The 23,946-nt window shown below is 38.4% G+C and overlaps 4 protein-coding genes across 8 annotated transcripts; 2 read left to right on the forward strand and 2 right to left on the reverse strand.

Annotated features, from left to right (window-relative positions):
• Positions 1 to 786: 786 nt before the first annotated feature.
• On the forward strand, positions 787 to 14,724 carry LOC117786933 (long-chain-fatty-acid--CoA ligase 5). Of its 5 annotated transcripts, none has more exons than XM_034625359.1 (8): positions 787 to 1,035; positions 3,911 to 4,110; positions 4,542 to 4,696; positions 10,787 to 10,960; positions 11,709 to 12,886; positions 12,952 to 13,180; positions 13,720 to 13,893; positions 13,968 to 14,724. In XM_034625359.1, the coding sequence occupies exons 2-8, from the start codon at positions 4,044 to 4,046 to the stop codon at positions 14,103 to 14,105; spliced, it is 2,115 nt and encodes a 704-aa protein (XP_034481250.1). In that variant the 5' UTR covers positions 787 to 1,035; positions 3,911 to 4,043; the 3' UTR covers positions 14,106 to 14,724. The 5 variants fall into 5 exon arrangements, with proteins under 5 accessions (XP_034481250.1, XP_034481249.1, XP_034481251.1 ...); XM_034625358.1 differs by lacking the exon at positions 787 to 1,035 and adding an exon at positions 3,489 to 3,624; XM_034625360.1 differs by lacking the exon at positions 787 to 1,035 and adding an exon at positions 3,513 to 3,530.
• A 607-nt stretch (positions 14,725 to 15,331) lies between these two features.
• Positions 15,332 to 20,493, reverse strand: LOC117787117 (UDP-glucose:glycoprotein glucosyltransferase). Its single transcript, XM_034625559.1, has 2 exons — positions 20,081 to 20,493; positions 15,332 to 20,016 (listed from the first exon to the last, which is right to left on the reverse strand). Exons 1-2 carry the CDS (start codon positions 20,361 to 20,363, stop codon positions 15,596 to 15,598), a joined length of 4,704 nt encoding a protein of 1,567 aa, XP_034481450.1. The 5' UTR covers positions 20,364 to 20,493; the 3' UTR covers positions 15,332 to 15,595.
• A 478-nt stretch (positions 20,494 to 20,971) lies between these two features.
• LOC117788386 (cell cycle checkpoint control protein RAD9A) lies at positions 20,972 to 23,124 on the forward strand. The gene is made up of 4 exons (XM_034627150.1): positions 20,972 to 21,087; positions 21,143 to 21,369; positions 21,423 to 21,574; positions 22,141 to 23,124. The coding sequence occupies exons 1-4, from the start codon at positions 21,054 to 21,056 to the stop codon at positions 23,069 to 23,071; spliced, it is 1,344 nt and encodes a 447-aa protein (XP_034483041.1). The 5' UTR covers positions 20,972 to 21,053; the 3' UTR covers positions 23,072 to 23,124.
• Positions 23,053 to 23,766, reverse strand: LOC117788387 (biogenesis of lysosome-related organelles complex 1 subunit 3). The gene is made up of 3 exons (XM_034627151.1): positions 23,608 to 23,766; positions 23,426 to 23,549; positions 23,053 to 23,369 (listed from the first exon to the last, which is right to left on the reverse strand). Exons 1-3 carry the CDS (start codon positions 23,665 to 23,667, stop codon positions 23,128 to 23,130), a joined length of 426 nt encoding a protein of 141 aa, XP_034483042.1. The 5' UTR covers positions 23,668 to 23,766; the 3' UTR covers positions 23,053 to 23,127.
• Positions 23,767 to 23,946: the final 180 nt, after the last annotated feature.

Raw genomic sequence — 23,946 nt, forward strand, 5'->3', positions numbered from 1 at the left:
TGAATACTTGTATAATATTAGTTTGAATTAGCAATTAACTCTATATTATTTATCTGCATCTGGTAGTATATAACTTGCATATTAAGCTAGTTTTTAAATTTATTTACTTTATAATATTTAATTAATTTATAAAGCTTGTATACACTTATCGATTTGTAATTCATGCGTAAGTAACTCATTCGCATTGAACTGCCCTCGCATACACATGTCGCACTGCAGGAGCAATTGCGTCACGAGAAGCGGCTGCCCGAACTAAACAGACGGTAACCACCCCCCAAATGATGGGTTAAAAATGTTCTTTCTTTGCACATGACGCACTTGCCCTTCTTTCCTTTGCTCCCCTCTTCACTGTTTGCTTGGCTTACTCTTTCGCCGACACAATGCACAGAGGTATGCAACGCTCCCACGAATCCCTTCTCGTTCATTCTTTAACTCTCTCTCGCTCTCTGCCTCACTCTCCCAATGGTAAGCTGGAGCCTGCACGTGTCGTGCGTTTTCCTTTTAGCCGCTTGTCGGGCAGTTTTAATTTACTCCACAACATTGTTTTGACTGTTTTCGTTCTCTCAATAAGTTATGCTCTCACTCTCTGATGCTCTCTTTGTTTTGCGTGTATGTGTGTGCTGCTCTCTCGGCTTCATTCATGTCTCGTTGTCGCCTCGTTGCACGCATGCCCCGCAGCTCCTTTGGCCATTCCATCAACACTGACTTTGTGTCTGAACTGTTTGGCTTGAGACTCGGAACCGTCGATGGGTTTCTCAGAGTTGTTTCAGTTTCAGTTCAGTTTAGTCGCTCGAAACGTTTAGAAGCATTTTCAGTTTGTATTCTCTGGTTTCTGGTTCTGCATTGCACCGCGTCCCCCGTCGTCTAGTCTAAATACGGCCGCCGGGTCGGTGTTAAACGTTAATTTCATTGATTTTCCCCACATTTATTTATGGAATTTATTGGTTTTAAAGTGATTAATCAAAACGAAAACATGAATTGTGCCACACATTCGAAAATGTACTTCTGATAAACAACCTGAGAGTTTCATCCGTGGTAAGTTGTAATGTCCCTTTTTTGAGTGCACGTGTCTCGCCATCCATTTAGTGAAAAATCAATGCTCCCTCCCCAAAGCAAAATGCAGTAGCCAAAAAAATGAAATGGCAAACAAAAAAAAAAAAACGAAACATAAAGACCGCCTTGACCTCACAAATGAACGAGCTGGAAACTCTTTTATTTCTACACTCTCCCCCCTCCCCTCCACTCTTTCATTCTCTCTCTCTCTTTCGTTGCGTTTGATCCATCGAAACTTTATATGAGCATTTACCTGGAGCCAAGTTAGTACTTAGGCATACTTCAGACATTGCATAATTCTGCAAGTCTAGACCGCCTTCAAATGGGTCGTTCGTTGGTCTTTGGACCCCGGCTGCATAATCTCATTATGATGAGTGCAAAGTTTCAGCTCCACAGCTATCCCGAGGGACTGATAAAGCCGACTTACATATTTAAAAAAATATATATGTAACATGTCTGCACTTATCAGCTCTGCTTTTTGTATTTTCTGTTTTTTAAGAAATGTGCAGTAAAAGAGGCAAAAAAAGGCAAATCTTGTCAGCATATTGTATGTTTGGACTACCCTCTTCTCAGTTTGTTACAACCATAAAGAACCACAAAAGACAACTCAGTAATAACTGAAATTTGATCTAAACTCCTTTTCCTATTCTATATATTTCAAGCAGTTATTATAAAATGGAAATCAATATAATCCGAAGGAGATATTTGTAACAAATTGTTTCTAGGTTTGGTTTATATTAAACGTTTTAAAAGGTAAACGAACTAGTTTCTTTTCGGAAAAACCTTATTAACTTATTAACGAACAACAATTCTAAAGGTTGGGAATTTCAAGACACCTGCAATTGAATAGGTTTAACAGTAAATGTTGTTAATTTTATCACGTTTAAATCAATATTCAATTATTATATATTATTATATTATAAATTATGGAGTTTTTTTTTCTTCTATAACTATTTTATTTATGGTACCAAATTGAAACGAATATCGGTTTCAGTACTGTCTTACCAATTTCAAAGGGTAATACCAGTTAAAGGTAACGGTTCCGATAACAGTTTTAATCCTTGATCTCACTATGTATTACTTATTAATTTTTTTTTTAATTATAGGAATACTCTATAGCCATTCGTCCACATTTAACAATCATATGTAAACTAACAATTTGTAATTTACACACGCCAGATGGAGCCACTTTTTCGTCAGGTTCGTTCAGCAGTATAGTAGATTCTTTAATAATCGAAATGCAAATAACATGGTTAGTGAAGGAGCGTTCTTAAACAAGTGCTAAAATAGTCAAGGCGATGTCCTACAAAAAGTTTTTTTTATCTATTTTTTATACCCTGTGCCCATTAAAAATCGACAAAAAAAAAGGTAGAATGGTTTTTTTTGTAAGGATATAATTGTTTTGTGCAAATTAATGTAACAGACATAAAGAGACAGCTTCGATTTTTAATTGTATATTATTTCTTGCTAAGTATATTGTTATATGCGTCTGCCCGTATATATTATATATTCGGACCGATCTCAGAAAATGTAAAAGCGATAGACTCCAAAACTACAGGTTCCTGTTAACCAAATTGAAATTGAAATTAAGTTTATTTACAAAAACAATGAAATAGCTATTCAAATCTTATCCCGATATGCTTTGAATATTTCATCACGATCGGATAATAAACTCAAAAGATATTCAAGAGAGATTTGTACGAGGAATAGGACCATAGAATGAAAAAGAGAATTTAGACGATACAACATATTTTATTCAGTGTGTGTGTTTCAATGTTTTTTTATAGGTAAGTGAATGTACGTAAGTGGAAATAAATGATAGGGTATCTGAGGGGCAGGGAATCTGTAACACCGAATACAGATGTACAATATTAAGATTAAGTTCGATCTTAAATCCCGACAAAAAATTTTTTGCATCTCAAAAACTCAAAGATAATTTAAAGTTTTAGTTTTAGGATAAAGAAATTATTATTATATTGCTTCTACTATTTTGTACCTAAAAAAGATACTAAATATGTTAAAAGACTTAACATATTTTTATTATTTAATGGCTCGACATCTCAATTAACACATGCAGGAAAATATTTGAAGTTTGAGTTTTTGATTTGAAATTTAGAAAATGTTGGTAAGAGTACACAGGATTCGTTAAAAATGTATTTTATTTAAGTGAATAGAAGTGCCTATTATCAAGTATCTTATGTTAGTATTTGTTGTGGCACACAAAACATTGCAGATAAAGGCCGTACAAGTGTGTTGAGAAGATAGTACAGCTGTTTTTATTATTCTTTCGTATTCCATATTCCAGTTCTCTATATTGAGCAGTATTTTAAACAGTTTTATTTTGCCTTTGAGAGCAGCAATATCAGTCAAACGAATTCATTGGGGCAAGTCAGAAATCCAATAACACCTCTGTACTGAATTGTTCTAATTATAATTCTTTAATTATAGTAAACTCGAACTAGTCGTAGACCTTGTCGGTGAGATTAAATCATTTCTATTGTCTATTTACTATTGAAAATTTGAACCCAGGTTTATGAGTGCAAATGAATATTTAGAAATTCTTTAAACATAGTAAATATTTTTGTTAAAAGTGTATTCACGCTCTATATCTCAAAAAGCGTACATAAGATCTTAACTGTAATTATCCACTGATAAATATCTAATGGTAAATTGTCTCATTATACCTAACTTTTGTTTGTTATGGTCAAGTGCGTTGTACGGGTCATTAAGGGGTTTTTAAATTTAATTTTAAATACAGTTACATACAAATACATATGTTTCAATATGTATATATTAATATATGGCTTTAGCTGACGTGTGTCTATTGTATTGATTTATAAATTCGTTTTCATTGCAGGCAAAGTTTTGTGGGCAATCATTAAGCTAAACACGTAACGTTCACTCAGGTATCTAAGAACAACAAATACAATTACAAAACATACAGCAACAAACAGTAAACAGCAACTACAACAACAACAACAACTACAACAATGACGCCAGAAAAATCGGTTTTAGCATATATCAATCATTTGATAGTCAGCAATTTTTCATACTTCTGTAAGTATTTATAAGCTCAAGAAGCTATTATTATTATCAATATTATTTTAAATACCAAGCTATTTTAATACTTTTGATAGCACCATTTAAGCATTTTTAAATAATGTTAAATTTTATATTTGCCCAGTATATTGATCATTTGTTCAATTCAATTTCAAATTTGTTGTAAAGTGAGCTTTGAGAAACTGTAATAGTTTAAAATCATATTGGAAAAATTGATTTGAGTTATAAATTAAAATATATTTTAAATAAAATTAAAACGAACACTGGAAAGATAAAAATGCATTTTTTTTTAAATTTCATTTATTATACTATATTTTATTTAGCTTATATTGAGCCGTCAATTTCTGCCGCAGTGTTTTTATAGCATTATAATGCCATTATAAAAATACTTATCCTAACAATTGCGCTTTTGTTTTGTCGTCTTGCAGGGGACGAAATCGATGGGTATCTCAATTACTTTGGTGGAACGATAGGTGCACTGACCTTGACCAGCGTGGCGGCCAGTATTGCCTACTACTTTGTAACGCGACCAATACCGGAAAAACCATTAGTGCCTCTGGAAAATCAATCCCCAATGCTGGAGGTAAGAATCAATCATCCAAGTCGCCTCCTAAGTGCAATTGTCCATTTTTACGTGACCATTATTACATCATCAATTTGTCGACGCTCGTCTTAAGTTTTCTATTATTTTAAAAAATGTTCCTTTTTTTATTTTGAGGTAAAACAGAATTGGTTGGGTGGGTTGGCCTTTGATGTGCACATGTCTCACCGAATTGTGATTCTGTTTCGTTTCTGTTGTCGTCACATGATTCCTCACATGGATTTTCTCATTCAGAATTGTTCAAGAGATTTCTATTTTCTATTTTTGCAATGACGTGACGGCTACCGTGGTGCAAAATATTCAAATCCCACGCTCTAATTCACTGCCTATTCTAATAGCTGCCAAAATGTGCAACATTCTCGTTGACTCTTTATTTTTTTCTTGCTCTTGCTGATAATTTATCAACATAAATCATGCCATGGCTCAATTGACGCTGTATTTCGCCTTAATTAGCCAGCTTTAGCTCAATTGCTGATAATTCGAAAATCATTCGATGTAGATATTTTTTTTTATATGTAAATTGCTATAAGCATTGGCATTTATTGACATTGCCGACATTTGTTAACTTTTGACCGCATGCAACGCACTTTTCCTTTATTTACTTATCTTTAAATAAACAAATTCGGCACATTTATTGACATGTTAAATAAACAATCGATGCACACGAGCTCAAGTATCAACAATGCACATCGATTTTCTAAAAATATTTTGGTTTTCTTAGTTTTTTTCTTTAAGGCATTTAATTGTTATTTTACACATTAAAATGCAATTGATGGCTTTGTTTACACAAGTTCAATCCGAAACGGTTTTTCAATAAGTTGCATTATTTTAGTATATTCATATGTAGTACAATCAAGGAATACCCTGTCTATAAAAACACCGTTACTTTCCAGCGATATTTATCGTTATTTGAATTCAGTTTTTCGAGCGTAGCTGGTAACTCTGCACGATCAACGAATGATAACAAGAACACACATCGAAAACAATCAGGAAATGTAATGCCAAATAAATGTGTCTATAATTGCTACTACACATTCACATAAATATGTTTGTATGTATTATATGAATGTGAGTGGCAGGACAGGGACAACTTGTCTGCCGATGCAACGGCAATTTCAAGAATGCATTTTGTGTTCTCGGCGATCTAGCATTTTAAATGTGCTAGTACATGAATTATAAGATGCAAATTCTGCTCACAAGTAATTGCATTAATAAATATATTCAGTTGTGTGAGGTTAGAAAAGACAAAAACGAAGGAAATCGGAATTCGTTTTTATTCACAGTTTGAGGTTACGCCCGAAATGTAAACAAATATTTTTATGTTTATTTGATTTGAATTTTAAAATTGGACATAACACTATGCTTTTGTGAAAATTCATAAATTATATTGTTAACACATCAAAGGGTCGCCGCCCCAATTTGAAACTCGTGTTCTTGTTACCATTACCATTACCGTTACCTCACCTCACCTCTCGATCCCGATGGCGATCACAACCACCTTCTCGATGACGACGTCACATGTCCGACGCCCCTGTGATTGCTAATCGCGTGCACATAACAAAGATCGAATAAACAGGCAAGAAGAGGCAAACAGACAACTTGATCAAGCCAAAAACTAATTGAAGAAGAAGAGAATTTCTATATGTACACATGTTGATTTGTATTCAACAGAACAACATACGAAAAACGTTTAATATAAAAATTATAAACGAATGAAATTCCTAGGCAAGCATTCGTATTCGCATTCGCATTCACCTTCCCAATCCTATTCCCGTTTCCCCCGATCCACCGATTCGATAATGCGCTCACCCGTTCTCTCAGTAAGCCTGAAGAAGATCAACATCTATTGCCAAAATAATTTTTAGCTACGAAAATTGCTGTTCAGTTCGAAATTCAACATCGTGTCGTCAAGATCTGCGTTTTCCGTCCTTACGAAAGAAAATATCAGATAAAAATTCGTTTGCTAACAGTAAAAACAAAAATGTACATATCGTATATATATACATAAGTCGCGTATTACTTTTTTCTTTTTTATATAAATAATAGCTCGCATATACGAAAAATTTGAAGAAGAAAAAAAAAACACACTCGAGTCGCTTGACAATTTGCAACAAATTGACAAAAATACGGTCGTTTAATCATTACGTAAAACACGAACCAAAAATTAAATTCGAATTGAGAAAAATACATATTTAATAGACTAATGTCCATTTGCCAAAGTGTCAAAGTACCGTTGTCCTCGATATTGCCTGGGCCTGTAAACTCAGTCCCTCAAGTTCAAGTTCACATCGGTGATCAGTGCTTTACCATAAATATACTCAGAGGGCCATCGCCAAGAAGACAAATTATCAGAAACAAAACAAAAAAAAATTATAAAAATAAAATGAGAAACTAAAATATAAAACACACATAAAAATCCGTTTCGGTTCTAATTCATTTTGATATATGAATGAATAAAATTTAATTTGCATTGAGTCACAAAATGTTAAAGAATGTCGAATAACAATCCAAACCAATCTAACTTTTGAGTTACTTACCGTAAAATCTATTTTATAGTTATGTACATTTTATATAGTTTTTGGGGGCGCGTCTAAAATACGGATTATTGCCATATGCGATTAATTGAAAATAGGCATTAGTTTGGAGGTCTAAAACACACATTTGGGAAATGTTAAAAGCCCATTAGGACTGTCTCATAGTATATGAATTAATAGAGTTTACAGCTGCTGGAATTAACATACAATAGATAAAATATTTTCCAGAAAATTCTAGTTATTTACAATCCCACAGACAGCAATATATAGTACGCTCGTATGGCATTAAATTAGAAAACTGAATAATATACATCCCTGAGTCTTTGTTTTCAGTCATATCCTTAGACATACTCAATCATACAACTGTCAAACGAAATGTCCAAGAAAATTGTTAGTTAGATCATGATGAAATACAGAAAGAATCGTATTATTTTACTTTATTAAGTCATATTTTAAAGAGAAACATACATAGTATCTTTAATATTCAGTATTTTACTGCAATATTTTCCAAATTTTTGAAAAGCAAATTAAATTTAAGCGCATGTGGTCAATTCACATCTAGCTCGTACTGAGCATTGGTTTATGGCATTTTTACGGTATCTACAATTACCATAACTCAAACATCAACTGCCCATTTTGATTATTCAATCATCCATTGCCTGAAGGCATTTTAGTGAGGCGTAAACTTTCAGACTTTTCCCATGACTCAGGCCCCCAAACAATACTCTTATACTGAATAAAATCATTTACTTAATATTTTCTTCAATTTCTAATATGCAGTACTTCGATTCTACCTAATTAATTGCAATTTGGTAATGCATCTAAGTACAACAATGTAAATGTATCATAATTATTATATTCCTTTTGTAAATTTATAGAAAGCCAACATATACATATGAAAGAATTTCAATTATTTCCTTAAATAGATTTCCATTATAATTACTCATCCATCAGAGTATTTAATTTTCGGCATCCCACAGTTGGTTTTTTTCTCTTGTATTTTTTTTTCTATTTTATTTGGTATGTTTTGCGTCCACTCGGCTGTAGATAACAACAGAACAGCGCGACTATTTTTAAACATTTGGGGCAGGCCAACCAAAGTCGGTCGTCTTGTCGATATATCGTCTGAGTTTAGGGGCTGTGACTGGGGCCTGACAATATTGAATAATTATAAACAAAATTGAATTGGCTACACTTGGCAGATGTAAATTGTAAGCGCCATAATTAAAAATTTGCTTTGATGAGCTCTACTTGGTGAAAAGGGTAAAGAGAGCTACAAAATATATATTAAAAAAAATATAAATAAAACAAAAACAAAATGTGATTTAATTTTAGATCAATACAAACAAATTTGCATACCTGTGCAAAATTTTTTAGAAAACTATTATATTTTTAATTAAAGATGAAAGTTTGTGTAAATTAATTAAATTTGCAGCTATGTAGTTTGGAAAATGTGCATATTAAATGCGATAACGTCTGAGAGAACTGAATGACCAATAAAAAAACGCTCCAATTTACCCATTTCAAAATACTCGAACAGAAAATCAATAAACCAGTGAATTCAAGTGCTGAATAATTAGGACAATATGTCTTGTTGCGGCCAAATCACCACTGTACGCGTGCCCATCGAACTAAACAATCAGAGCGATGTGCTCAAGGTAAACATGGAGGATATATGGCGAGGATTTAAGATTCCCGAACCACTTCCCGTATCCCGAAAACGAAACCTAACCTCGCTTTAATGAAGTTTCGCGCCAAACTAATTAACAAATATATTTTTGCTTTTGTATTTTTTTCTTTTTATTTTTTCGTAACTCGTTTCATATTCAGCTTAAATACGATCCACAGCAAGACCCACAGAAGAGGGTAGGCGTGGTCTGCCCCTAGGGGTAGGCAGCCTTATAATATTCTTGTTTCTTTTCCCGATTCGCCCGTGCGTCATCGATATCATTATTTTCAATCTAAACAAATCGATATCAAAATCATTTGCTTTTCTTTTTTTCTGTTTTTTGGCAAACTACAAAATATTTAAAATTCACACATTAAAAATAAAAACTGTTCCCCCTCCAATTTCAAGATCCAAATTCCCAAATCCATATCCCAGCAGGCACTTTGGTCTATTTTGATATACGTTTCCATGCATCAACACATCTGCCATAGTCGAATTATCTTCACAGCTGTTGGCCATAAAGGAAGTGCTCTATTGCCAATCGAATCGATAGAATTTTGCACCCACTACAATTAAGTACAGATACATAACTGTACGTGTATATATATTTATTGCTAGTTGCTCTATCGCACCCATTAAAATCGGCGAGTGATGGTTATATGTTTTTTGGCTAAAATAAACCATATATCATGCCAATTGCATATTGTACATCAACTCAAACGATTATTGATTTATGTCCATCAATGTGATTTATTATTTATTTGCTGGAGACACCGCAATCAATTCGTTTTCTTCACACTTTCCAGTTTATTTGGCCACAGGAAATTCTGTGACAAAACAAATAAACACAAATATTTTTCTATTTTGAAAATATTACTATTTTTCTTGGCATTAATTCTCAAACTTACTTTACAAATTCCGTAAACATTTAAACACAGAAACTTTTATTGTACTTGACTAATCTTTGTCCATCCACCTTATTAAATAATACAAATGTTTTATGTGCACTAATCACTTTGTAACGATAATTTGAAGTTTCTCAGATCTGGAACTGCTCAATATTTCAAAATTAATGTGCTTGCCTATATTGTATCAGAATCTTTTAAAATTAAAATTTTTTTTGTTTAAAATCAAAGAAATTCACTTTCCAAACAAACGTTATATTATAAATTTGTTTAAATTAATTCTTTATATAGTTCCAAACAAATAATATTTGTTTACAAAGTAAAGCTCAAAATAAAAAGCGATTTGAAAGTTAAGAAAACTGAAGATAATAAATTTAATTTATACAGCTCAGAAATAGCTTCGAAAAAATAGAAAGATATATATAATTTTTTACAAATTTTGAATTAATTTTATTAAAAATTATTGAAATAAAACACAATAACATATCATTTTTGTATATTGAAAAATTTTTGTTTCTTTGAAAACTAAGTAAAAAAAACTAAGTTCGTAACAGAACATTGAGACTTAGACTCTATTAGGTGTGTTCTAGATATCTACAAATTTTGATCACTATCGCATTAATATCAACAAAGCGAAATGTCAGTGCTCCTGAAATTTGATAATTTGCCTTATTTGGGAAAAGAAAAATTTATATTTTTCTAATCTCAATTACATTTTTAATTATTTGTTTATTTAATAAAATATAGAAATAATAATTATAATCTTAGTTTGACATTTTAAAGCTTCTGGGTCATTACACATTTTTAGAATATGCCTTTATAAAAGTCATCATTTAAAGCACCTCTTATCATTATGCATATATTTCACACTGTTATCGTTAACGATCTCATTGACGTTCTCTTCCAACTCCTTCACTCATTTTGCATGAACACGATTTCTGTTTGTGTATCGAACTAATTTCAGGGTCCAGAACAAATACACGTCTCTAAATTCTACAAGGAGTCGAAGAATGGTAAATTTGTATCCTACATCACAGAGAATGTACGGACGCTGTACCAAACGTTCCGCGAAGGTGCCTATGCATCCAACAATGGTCCCTGCCTGGGTTGGCGAGAGACCCTAACGTCGCCTTATCAGGTGAGTTACTCGCAAGATTTCATTGTACAGTACAATCTTGGATATGCGGACCACCTAAGATCAGGCAGTATCCGAAATAACGGATGGAATATCGAGTTTAAGAAAAGGTGACCAAATAAATCAAATTATTTTTTTAAATTTTAACATATTTTCTTATATTATTTAAAATGTGTCAAATATTTTTCTGACATTTACTTTAATCTCAGAAATTGAGGATTTACCAACCTTAGATTCCACAACCATCTGACTTAATTCATTTCAGAATTCCTTTCTTTTATTCAGAGATAGGAACGCTTTTCTTCTTCTTTTACCTGGTGACCAAATTACTATATAAATTAATACTTTATATCAACCCAAAGAGATTGTACTGTACATAAGGGTGGGGCAAAAATCGTTTAACTTTCAACTCCAGTCTTGTTAACGGACGATACAATATAAAAGCATTATTTTAAAAATATTTTTAAGTCATCCAAAGCTAAAAAAATCGATATAATTGAGATAAAAAGTGATAAACCACTTAAGATCGGTGAAAAACATAAGACTTTTTAAATATATGTGTGTGATAAAAAAATTTAATTTTTTGCACATATAATGCTTTTATATATTGCTTATACTATATAAATATATTTTATATTGTATCATCCACTTATACTTAGTACAGGAGATTAACATAAAAAAAAAAAGTTTTTCGCTCCACCCTATTGAAAATAGATTCATTAAAAAAAAACTAAGAGCATTTGTATTGCAGTGGATCAACTATGATGAGGCGCTATTGCGTGCCAAGAATTTTGGAGCGGGGATGTTGGCACTTGGTGCGCGACCCAAACAGTTGATTGGCATATACTCGCAGAATCGGCCCGAATGGATATTGTACGAGCAGGCATGTTACTCCTTCTCCCTCGTGGTGGTGCCCCTGTACGATACTCTGGGTCCAGATGCCTGTGCTTTTATCATACGCCAGACGGAGATGGCCATCATTATCGTGGAGGACGATGTCAAGGCAGCAATGCTGCTGGAGAAGGCACCGCGTAGCCTGAAGATCATAGTGTCCATCAAGCCCATACGCCAGACGACTCTGGAGCGGGCGCGCAGTCGTGGTGTCCAGATCTTCTCGTTCATCGATGTGGAGAAACTGGGAGCCAAGGGCAATCATCCAGAGGTGCCACCCGCATCGGAGGATCTGTGCACAGTGTGCTATACGTCGGGCACCACCGGCAACCCAAAGGGCGTAATGCTCACACACGGCAATGTGGTGGCCGGAGTCTGTGCCGTCATCCTACAAATGGGCGATCATCGCATCCGGGCCGGAGATGTGATGGTCTCCTTTCTGCCGCTGGCGCACATGTTCGAGCGTTGCTGTGAGAATGGCATGTACTATGTGGGCGGATGCGTGGGATTCTACTCCGGAGACATTAAGGAGCTCACTAACGATCTAAAGATGCTAAAGCCGACGGTGATGCCGGCGGTGCCTCGTCTCCTGAATCGTGTCTACGACAAGATACAGAATGATATATCCGCCTCGGGGCTGAAGCGTGCTCTGTTCAACATGGCTCTCAAGGCCAAGGAGAAGGAGATTGCCCGTGGAGTGCTGCGTCGCAACGGATGCTGGGACAAACTGGTCTTCAAGAAGGTTCACCAGGCATTCGGCGGCAATCTTCGGCTCATGGTCGTCGGCTCAGCGCCTCTGGCTGGCAATGTCTTGACCTTTATGCGATGTGCCCTCGGCTGTCTGGTGCTAGAGGGATACGGACAGACGGAATGCACCGGTGCCATAACGCTGACAGTTCAGGGTGATCATGTCCCCAATCATGTCGGTCCTCCTGTCTCCTGCAACGCCGTCAAGCTGGTCGATGTCCCCGAAATGGAATACTTTGCCAATCAGAACACTGGTGAAGTTTGTGTCCGCGGCTCCAATGTGTTTCATGGGTAAATTAACGGAACTTTATTATTTGATGACAGCTTAAGCTAATAATAATGTCTTTCCCGTGCAGTTACTATAAAGACCAAGAGAAGACGGCGGAAGCCATCGATTCCGAGGGTTGGCATCATACGGGCGATGTCGGCATGTGGTTGCCCAATGGAACACTGAGGATCATCGATCGTCGCAAGCATATCTTCAAGCTCAGTCAGGGAGAGTACATAGTGCCGGAGAAGATTGAGAATATCTACACGCTGAGTCAATATGTCAATCAAGTTTATGTCTACGGCGAGAGCTTAAAGGTGAGCTAAGATTTTATTATGGAAATCATTTTAAAGATTAGTGAAAATTTTAACCAAATTTTAATAGTTTTTATTTACATAATCGGTTTTAAGCTTAACAAAGAATTAAATTCAAAGTCTTGAATTAGCTATAACTATTAATTCGCCAAATTTAAACAATTAAATCCGAAAGAATTAATAAACCAACTGACCAACTATAGTACTTAGATTTACTACAACTGAGTTCGAATATTTTTTATAAGGTGCTTTTCATATTCAAAATATACTTTTTTAAGTGAAAATCAAAGCTGTTACAAAAATTAAAGAAATCAGCTGAAACTAACAACTTTTATTTTTAGATTGATTGAAAAAAGCTTGAGATATTCCACTTTGGTAATTTCAATCAAACTGAGAAAATAAGTTTAAAATTTGTCATTTTCAGTAAGAAATACTTGAATTTTTTAGGAAAATGTCTTAATATTAATTCTATGATATTAGAATCCTTTAGAAAAAATGTATTGTGTTAAAATTGAAATATTATACAATTCCAATATTTACAGAGTTGTATTATCGCTGTGGTTGTACCTGATATGGATGTACTAAAGCAATGGGCCACGGAGAACAATGTTCGGGGCACCCTGTCCGTCCTGTGCAATAATAAGAATGTGAAGGAACTGATCATGAACGACATGCTCAATTGGGGCAAACAGAGTGGACTGAAGTCATTCGAACAGGTAAGAAGAACTCTTGTGGTGTCAATTAACTTATAGAACGTGTTTATTTACAACCATTATTAAATATTTTTTAGGTTAAAGATGTGTATTTGCATCCCGATCCCTTCTCGGTACAAAATGGACTCCTGACGCCCACATTCAAGGTTAAGAGGCCGCAATTAAAGAGCTACTTCAAGCCACAACTGGAAGATATGTATAAACATTTGGATTAATGAATTAAACCATAGAACACCAAGAACAACAACGAACAAATTAAAAAGCATTCAAAATGAATAACAGAATAACTTTATATGTATCTTAACGGATCATAAAAAAGACTACCATACAATACAATACACAATACAATACAATATTTTGAATACCAAGAAAAGAATACAAAAGAAATGATAAGAAGAGCAAATAAGAGAAAAATGCTAACAATATTTGTGATAATATTGTTGTAGATCTTTAATGAACAGCAGTCTAATTTTTTATAGTTCCGTCAATTCTTAGCAAGTAAGCAGCGCAAGATATAATACAATATACAATACATATACATAAAACCATATACGTATGTACTATAGAGATGAAGGTACAGATTCTTAACTGACAAACGACTTTTGGCAGAAGCATTTTTCAATATAATTTAATTGAGGACTAGCAGCACTTTATCAAAAATAACACATTAACTAATATGTTAACTATTTCTTAACATCTGACCCAATGGTTTAGTTGAAGGGAGAAAATGTTTCAATTTTAGCAAAAATTGCGTAGTCTGAACGAAAACATATACATACATGATTAACATATTGAGAACGAGAATATTAAAAGATTAAAATAAAACAAAAAAAACCAAAGCTTTAATAACCTAACACTCGTATACTACACTCAGCGTTAGTTTAAACATTTTTAAAAGAAAGTTATATACTTGTACTATGCTAAATTATTAAAGGGAAGATCAAATACAAATACTACGTTAGGTAACTTAACATACACGCTTTAAAAAATTAAAATGAATATAATATTTACAATGAATTCCCAACTAAAAATAAAGCAAATGCCAGAATTAAAACATACTAATTAGACTTTATTGTCTGCCTTACGATAAATAAACCCCCAAAGGCGGACACAAAATTCAAAATTAAAACAAGCAATTATGCTCTAAAATAATAAATCCAAACTTATGATAATATTAATAAATTTTCTTTACGTAGATAAAAAGTACGTGAATTTATGCAATGAATTCATACTATAATTTTAAATAAAGTAAAAGAAAAGAAAACTAGAGCCAACGTCTTTTAATACTTATCCCTTAAGAACCTTAAGCTTTAAATTCAGCAGCGACCAGCCTATATCTTACCCTAGCAAAAAACTAACAGCAGCACAGCAAATTCTCTGCTTCGAGTCGAGGCGCTGAGCACACAGCCCACACCTGCTTTAAATTAATGAAAACATCCAATGATTTGCATTCAGTTTTTTTTTTGCATTTATTGTATTAATTTCAGCTTAGTTCGAATCTTGGCGAGAGGCTCTTGGAATGCAAAATTAATTCAGACTTGGAGCTTCTTGCCCCTTTAATTAGTTGCTAATTAAAATGTCTAATTAATTGTTGGTATTAAGTGTTATCGCTTGCTAGAGTGGTATTGAGCTTAGCTAATTTGGTATCTACCAAGTGTAAAGGACATTAGGCTTAAGTTTACTAAACAGATGAAGATGACAGCGATCACAGTTCACCGTGCACATGCTCAGGTGCCGGCGGTTCTGTTGTGATGACTACATGGTCGTCATCATCATCAGCATTATCCCTGTTGGCACTGCTGTTGTGATTCTCATGATCCTCGATGCGAGCTAACAGCGCCTTAAGCTCCGCATCGTAGTCCTTCCACTCTGGAACAATACGTTGCGCGGCCGTCAATTTGGCCTCCTTGGTCTGCGGATTGTTGCACAGATCAATGACCTTGGCACTCTTGAATGAGGTATCGCTGCACCATGTCTGACACCACAGCCACTCATCCGGCAGCGATTTAATGGCCACCTGATGTATCATATTATTTGGTAAATCCTGATCCAAATTTGATAAACTATTTGGATCCTGACTGAGCGCCTGATACTGCCCACGCAGCCGATCTCCAGCCGCAATTTTGCGGAAACGCTTTAAGTCCACCACATACAAAGCGGAAATGTGATACCGTCTGCCCATGAGATGGCTGCGCCAATAGCCCTGCTTCCAGAAGCGGAATCCTTCCATTTCCTTGCGGGAATCACAGAACGGAGTATACGCATAGGGTGCTCCGCCCAAATCCAAGTCATAGAGCTCCTTAATATCTGTGCGCACAATCGCATCCGCATCCACGAATATTATCTTGCGTACATTGAGCGGAAACAGCACGTCCAAAAAGAGAATCTTATAGCCCCAAATGGTGCGCTGTTTCTCCGTTTGCTGATGCAGCCAACGCGGCCATTTGTACTGCACGAGCTCATATTGGAAGTTGTACTCCTTGGCCATGTGCGGCAAAAAGTCCGTAAACTGTGGCGACAAATAGTTTTTGAGGAACCAGAACTTCACCGGTGACTTGGTGTGCTTCAGCAGCGATACCATCATAATGCGCAGCAGACGCTCATACAAATGTCCCGAGGCGACAGAGAATATGTTGATGGTTTCCGCATCCTCATCGGTTCCTGCGCCGCCAGTACTGCCACCAAAGCTATTCGCAATGCTATTCCAAATCCCCGACTGCGCTGGCGCCGTGTCATCGGAAAGCAGCTCGGCGTGCTGCATGCCCGGCTTCTTGGATACCCTCAATTTGGTGACATGCGAGCGCAGTGAGGTAATCAAGACCTGAACGGCACCCGTCTGCAACTGATGCAGTGTATTGGGACCCTCGGCATGGCTGATGGCATAAATGTCTGTGGATTTGCCATCGCGTAGACGCAATGTCCAAGCTCCAGGATTTGCCTTCAGCTGGAAATAGCCCAAATTGGCCATCACAATGGTGTCCACCAGAGTGGGCTGTGCTTTGGTGCCCAACACAAGCTGTAATCCTCTGGGAGGGGCTCCACTAGCCGCATCAAAGCAATGTCCCTCCAGAAGTAGGTATTCCAGACCAAATTCACTGTGCACAGGTCCGCCAATGTCACTTAGCTTGATGTTATCCAGATCGTAGACAGCATGTACCGCCTCCACGAGCCAATTTTCGGGCACCTGAAGCTGCTGAGTGAGCAGCGGATTGGCGGGTAGTCCACTGAATTTGGCCAGCGGTCCCTCGGCCCGTGTGCCGCTCGTCTCGAACTGCACCTCCGGCTCGACCACATAGCGATAGAAGTTCTTCACGGGCATATCACTGTGCTGGGCCACGGGCGTCAGGAAGAGCTGCAACTGGCAGTTGAGAGTTTGCCGCAGCAATATTAAGATCGGAGTTAGCTTTTGTGCTGCTCTCGATGCGGGATCGAGCACAGCAGCAATGTCAAAGTGAGGCAGGTTTTGCTCCTTCGCCGGCAGCTGCACCACGGAGTGTGTGGTCTTCAGATCCGTGGGCAACTTGAATCGCGTCTTGCTTTGCCGGGGCAACAGGCTCGCATAGAGCTTAAGCAATGTATCGCTGTTGAAATCGGAGTTGACCTCATTGGAGGATTCCTTGAGCACTTCGCGCACCTTGTCGCCATACTGCAAGTCGCTGTAACGCGCCAGCAGAGCAAAGTCAGCGCTGTCGAAGCTCTCGGAGGAGCTGAGTGGTCCGTAGAGTCGTCCATTGCCAATGACCAGACGCTGGGACTTGGACAAGCCAAGCACACGTTGTGAATAGACACGCAGCATCTTCAGATGCAACTCCGTGCTGCCCAATATGTCCTCCAACTGCTTTGGTATATCCTCAATGCGCTGCGTCTTCTGTCGCAGCCACTTCAGCACCTGATCCGTTGCCTTTGCCGGCTCCAACGTCTGCATTGCCGCCCAGGCCAAGCGGTTCAGATTGCGTTTATTGCTGGATCCCTCCGTGTTGGGTATAAATGCCAAACGGACACTTTGGCTGCTCTGCACATAGTCCAGAGCGTGTGTCATCAGTTCTCTTCCGTCCGGAGTCTCCAGGTCAGCAAAGACCCAGATCGTTAAGAATTGCAGATCAGCGCTTCCGATGCGCTCAGTGCTCTTCTTGCCGCCAAAGTATTTAAGGTTTGCCATCAATGTGGCTGTCATGTCGCGGTTGGAGAGCTTATTGAGCGCCGCAGCGTTGCCAAGTTGCTTGGCAGGCACACCGTTGATATCCAGGTACTTGGCATCCTCCTGGCTGAGAATACGCTGATTGAGACGCGGCATCACGTGCGGCTGATTCATCAGGTAATTAATCATCTCATCGTTGTCGGTCAGTTCGCCGCGGTAGACAGCCTTTTGTAGCGTCGTTGTCTGGCTCATGATCTCGGTGAAAATGGCCTCCTCAAAGTCGCTGTCCGCACTGATGATGTTGCTTGGCATGGGGGCGCCATTGAGCAGCGCTTGAGGATGACGCACTGCGCCAAAGCCCAAGCGTTGCACAAACTCTGCCGCCAGCTGACGTCCATAATCGTAATCGGATTCTTCCGACAAAATTTCCTTAGCTTTGCTGCTGCTCACCGAGCTGAACTCCTTTGTTAGCTGCTTTATTATGTGCGCCTTGGTAACGGGAGCTGTTTCGCCAACAGTGGCATAAATGTCCGTGAGGAAACTGAGCGCAGCTCGTGCATCCTTCTGCTGGCTCACATAATTGAAGGCACACGCCATGGCCACATAATCCGAGGAAGTCTCATCTCCGTCGGCCTTGGCATCGAAGACCAAACCCAATCGTATGGGTGCCTGGTGAATGACAAAGGATTCAGCCAACTTAATGACGCTACGGGCTTCAGGCTGCAGTGGATCCACCACTAGCACCAGATTAAACACATTCTTGCGAATGTTGCGCAACATGCCGGGAAATGTGGGACGCAGCAAGTCCATGACCGATGGTGGCCAACGCCTGTACTGAGCATCCTGCTCAATATCGTTAATCCACTGCACCGATGTATCTCTGATGTCAATGGCAAACTCACGCTTGCTGGCGCTGTTCAAGTCCAAGGCCAACAGAGCGCTGGCCAAGTTCCCATGTACATTGTTGCCATGTAGACTCTCCAGGACACGCATTTCGGAGCGCAGTGTTTCCACCAGCGAGTACAAGTCCATGGTGTCCGCATCAAAGAACAGGCCATTGATAAACAGTGCACCGTCTGGAGGCGCCACATTCAAACTGCGACCCAGTGACTCCGTATTGTGCTTGATCTCGGCCCGCATCTCATCGGTCACTTTGTGGGCGAGCAGAGTGCGTGCCAGCATTGGGAAATTGTGCGCAGTGTATTGAAGGATCTGGAGCGCCTCATCGCCCTGAATTTCGGCAACAGCAGCAGCAGCCTGCAGACCCAAATCTTGGAATTCCCAGGCCTTCAGCTGGGCAATCTCATCGTTGCCCTGCAGCAGACGCTGACGCAGTTGGTCCAATGCGCTCTTAAGTGTTGGATGCTTGGCCTTGAGTACTTTGAAATCGAATCCTTGGACATCCGTCTCGTTGGCTAGTTCTTCGGCTGCTGCGGCGCTTCCAGCTCCAGCTTCAGGCTTGGGAGCGTCATCCTGACTCTTATACTCGGTCGACTTTAAATGCAACTCCACGCCGTAGCCGGACAAACGCACGGGTCTGTCACTCCGACGTGCCAGCTGATGGCGTAGTAAGTAACGAACTTTGCCAGCGTTCGCAGCCTTCTCCAGCAACTTGTGATATGGCCGAAATGCGGCACTGCCCAAATCGCCATAGAGAACGACAGTACGCGTATTGTTCTCGCTTCCGGGATAGATATGATCAAAACTGTAGCTTCCAACTTCCGCATCCAGACTGCTCTCAGCAAGGGGCAGCTTCAGTTTCTGCTCCAGCTGCGCATAGCTGCAGGCAAGTTCAGTGCCAACCTGGGCAAAGATAGGGTCCTCACAGGCGCCCGCAGCACGGAGTTCATCGGCCAGCTGGAAATGCGTTTGTATGCGAGGCGTAAGACTGTGCATGGAGACGACCAGCTTCAACAGCGGCAGCTGTGGACCGCTCATGTGTGAGCGTACCACCTTCAAGGCGGCATTATACTGCTGCGACTCCGTATCTGAAATGAAATTCATCATTAATATTTCACAATTCACTCTATTGTTTACTTTTTCTCCACCTACCGTAATCGTTCAGCGCAGTGTCCAATGACGCCGCCGCCTGCACATAATCCCAGAACAGACCGGCCTGCTCATCTGCCAGATACTCTGCAATTTCTAAATACAAGGGCGTTTGCGTCCATTTGGCATTAATTAGCGTGGTAATTGGAAAGCTTTGACTGGACTCTGCGGCCACGAACGGGACAAAAGCAGGCGCTAGTAATGTCACCAAGAAAAAACACACAAGACGTAACATTATTGCTGTGCGTATAAATGTGCTTGGGTTTGTTACGTGCACATGACGCATGCGAAATATGCCTTCAATTATAAACTCCCACAAAACACACTTTTCTCTCGCACTTTTCTTATATTTGTTAATTTAATTTAAGGCGAAAAACTGATGTGGCGTTTTACCGGTCTGGCAGCGTTGCCAGTTTGCTTCAAGAATAATCGGTAGTTTAATCAATTTGAAGAAACAACAGTGCTGCCAACTTTTTAGAGGAAAGATAGCTATTTCTGGCTGGAAATCATTTTTGAGTGCACTTTTGCATTGTTTTAGAAAAAACACTACTACAAAAAATACCTAAATATATATTAAAAATAGCCAAATTTCTAGCTAATAGCAACTTTCTTATTTTTCTAGCAGTCGAAATATGAAAATAGCCAGAGCTAGCTTAAAAATAGTTAAGCTGGCAGCAGTGGAATAAAAGTTCTCGATCAGCTGTCGCAGTGTGTCTCGAGATATATCGTACAACACTCGACTATTTTACTTAAGAAAAACATTAATGCAACTAAAAAAGAATAAATAAAAACGTTTTCAGTTAAAAGAGTTTATATTTTTAGAAGTTTGATTAAAAAATTTAATAATGATCGATTAATCGATTAGAAATCGATTTTTGCAATGTAATGAAAACATCGGTACAGCTGGCAGCTGTTTTGTTTATAAACCAAAACCGCGCGGAAATTGTAAATAAAGTGGTTTTACTTATGTACTCTGATGAAGTGCACATTGGAAGGAAGCAATGCACGCAGTAAGTAGTATGATCCACATATTCTAATCAAATATTATTTATGATTGTCTGTTAGTCATTGCAAAGGCCATACAATCGCTGTCCAAAGTGGGCAAGGAGCTGTTCATTGAAGCAGATGCCCAGGGACTACAAATGCGCACCATCAATGCAACACAATCGGCTGTGGGAAGCATTCGCTTCAGTCGCGCAATGTTCGATACATTTCAGATGCCATCCAGTGGCGATTGCTATTGTAAAATTGCCATGAAGCCATGTCTTGGCGTATTTCGAAATATGAAACAGGTACATGTACATAGATATTAAGTTTACCTTGATAAACAAACATAATTATTCAGGTGGAGTACTGCGAAATGAGCATAGTTGGCAATCGCACCAAATTCCAAGTCACTCTGCGATGCAAGCTGGAGACCATGAAGCAGGCACTCATCTCAATCGTGGACGAACAGAACATAACATCAGCTGTTCCCACCGATCAAAGCTCCAATAGGTACGTCAAAGACTTAACAATACCGTTAGCCAAGTAATTGTTTTGACAACATAAAAAAAAACAATTCATTTGTTTTTATTTTATTCGATTTGCATTTTAGAACGTTTAAAACAAAATAATAATATTCAATCAGGGATTAAAGCCGTAATCGGAACTGTAACCTATAACCGATATTAACTGATTGTAATTGGTAACCCTAACTTAAGTCATAACCGAAACAAAAGTTTTTTATTGTAACGAAACTGAAAACCCGAGATTATTTTAACAGAAATAACCGCCTAGCAACCAATAAATCGATTACAGCGTTTACAACGATTACAAAAAAACCGGTTAATGTTACGAAAACGATATATAAAGATATTGCATAACCGATAAGCAAAAAATAAAAAACTGAACTTTACCCTATATTCGATTCGGTTTTGATACCCTGCATTCAATAAATTAAACCTTTTTTTAAATTCAAAACATATATGAAGCACTTCTTGTCTTTTGGTCAAAACAATTTCTTGGCTAACTTAATTTGCAATTTATGATTATACCCATTTTATAATCGCATGTTTTCTTAGTATTCTCGGTGACTACAAGTTGTTCATGGAAATTTCGAATAGCTTCATTGCCTCTGAGGAGGAACTGACACTAGAGGCCAAATCGGACAGTTTGTCGGCCAAGAACTACATTGAGGGCGCCCGGGTTAATGACAAGTTCATGCGCTCCCAGCTAAAATTGAAGCCCAGCGAATTTGCACATTACCAGGTTGCACAGGATGCGGTTATTACTTTCTGCATCAAGGAATTTCGTGCCTTTTTACTTTTTGCTGAAGCACTGAATGCGGAAATAACACTGGAATTTGATGATGCGGGGAGTCCTTTCTTTCTGAAGATTAAGAAGCATGCTGAGATTGAGTGCTTGTTGATTTTATCCACACTGTCACCCGATGATGTCAGCTTCTCGGAGGATTACTGCCAGCGTGAAATCGCCGAGGGTGATCTAACCAATGTAGCCCAAAAGCGTAAGAGTAGCACGCCAGGACCAGTTATCCAGCAAAAACGCCGTCTAGCTGAGAGCGCAACGTTGTCAGACGTGGACTCTTCGCTGTTTCAGTTTCGTGATCGTCGACCTGTGCGTCCATCCGAGGCACCTTCGGTGCAACCCGCACGATTGCTGGCCGAGGGTGACACTGTAGATCTGGTTGAAGAAGAGGCTGACGAAGATGCTTTGCTTCTGGCTGTGTCAGATGCAGTGGAAGCCAGTCAGGTAATGGTACCAAACAGTACAGAGGTGTTTTTCTATGAAACGGAGGAGGCGCCGCCCACAAGTCTACCTGCACACAACCCAGAGGATCAGGACGAGGACGAGAGCATTCCACAGTCGCCGGAACGTGATCGGAGCAACAAGATGCGAACTATTTTCTCACGCTGCTTTCAAAACACATATGTACCGCGCGAGCCATCGCCAAATAGTCAAGTGTATGCTCCTAATTCGGATACTGAGGATTAGCCAAGTTTGTTCGTTTATTTATAAAACTATTATAAACATTTTCTTATTCATTACTTTTAAGTGCTTTGATTATTTATTTGAATAGCGGGTAAAAAGCTGCTCGTTAATGCAGATGCTGTGCGGGATTGTAACTGTGCTGTATTCCTTTGGGCCTGCTGCAGTGCAGTGTGTGCCGATTGCAAGGACACCTGTGATTTAATGAGCATTTGATCGGTGGTCAGCAACTGCTTGGAAGCATTCACCACAAAGCTGCGTGTAAACGCAGTAAGAGACCTCCAAATGGCAATGTTGCTCTCAACTGTGAATTGAAGGAATCTGTTTAGACTGTTGGTGAACTAAAAGATAAGCAGTTACTCAGTTTCCGCTGCAGCAAGTTGTTCCGATAGATAGAGGCGGTTACACTGGCGTTACCTGGCTGCTCATAAATGTCTTCGTCTTCTTCCTCAGTTGCTTCGCCAGAAACTTCAGCAGCAAAAATCTGCAACCACTCGTTGTTTAATTAAATTATCTATTTTTAGAGTCATGCAATTAATTGCCTCCTGCTTGTCATGCTCCTCATCCGATTCGGAAGCTTCACCACGAACCAAATCCGCCATATTAAGGGCTTTATTTACTCTATTAATTTGTTTATTTACATTGTCGAACGACAAGTAAGCACGTTCAATCGAATAGCCTCACTCTATAATCGATAGGCAACGTGGCGGCAAAATATAAATGTCGATAGTTGACAGTTGACAAAAGTAGTGTTGGTGATTACTTCAATCGAACTTATACAGAACGATTTGATCACGTCGGATCCGGATAAAAAATTAACGAGCACACAATTCAAATGTAAATTTTTTTGTAGTTCATTAAGCATTGATTTTACAATAACT

This window comes from Drosophila innubila (assembly GCF_004354385.1).
Source record: "Drosophila innubila isolate TH190305 chromosome 3L unlocalized genomic scaffold, UK_Dinn_1.0 0_D_3L, whole genome shotgun sequence".
NCBI classification, from domain to species: Eukaryota; Metazoa; Arthropoda; class Insecta; order Diptera; family Drosophilidae; genus Drosophila; species Drosophila innubila.

Excerpts from the sequence above, each read along its gene's own strand:
- LOC117788386 (XM_034627150.1), top strand. The coding sequence starts at position 21,054 with ATGAAGTGCACATTGGAAGGAAGCAATGCACGCA. Across the intron at positions 21,088-21,142 it reads GGAAGGAAGCAATGCACGCA|TCATTGCAAAGGCCATACAA; the intron begins GTAAGTAGTATG and ends ATTGTCTGTTAG. Across the intron at positions 21,575-22,140 it reads ACCGATCAAAGCTCCAATAG|TATTCTCGGTGACTACAAGT; the intron begins GTACGTCAAAGA and ends ATGTTTTCTTAG.
- LOC117786933 (XM_034625359.1), top strand. The coding sequence starts at position 4,044 with ATGACGCCAGAAAAATCGGTTTTAGCATATATCAATCATTTGATAGTC. Across the intron at positions 10,961-11,708 it reads CCCTAACGTCGCCTTATCAG|TGGATCAACTATGATGAGGC; the intron begins GTGAGTTACTCG and ends TTTGTATTGCAG. Across the intron at positions 12,887-12,951 it reads GGCTCCAATGTGTTTCATGG|TTACTATAAAGACCAAGAGA; the intron begins GTAAATTAACGG and ends TTTCCCGTGCAG.
- LOC117787117 (XM_034625559.1), bottom strand. The coding sequence starts at position 20,363 with ATGCGTCATGTGCACGTAACAAACCCAAGCACATTTATACGCACAGCA. Across the intron at positions 20,017-20,080 it reads CACTGCGCTGAACGATTACG|ATACGGAGTCGCAGCAGTAT; the intron begins GTAGGTGGAGAA and ends ATTTCATTTCAG.
- LOC117788387 (XM_034627151.1), bottom strand. The coding sequence starts at position 23,667 with ATGGCGGATTTGGTTCGTGGTGAAGCTTCCGAATCGGATGAGGAGCAT. Across the intron at positions 23,550-23,607 it reads AGGAGCATGACAAGCAGGAG|ATTTTTGCTGCTGAAGTTTC; the intron begins GCAATTAATTGC and ends GAGTGGTTGCAG. Across the intron at positions 23,370-23,425 it reads CTTGCTGCAGCGGAAACTGA|TTGAGAGCAACATTGCCATT; the intron begins GTAACTGCTTAT and ends TTCAATTCACAG.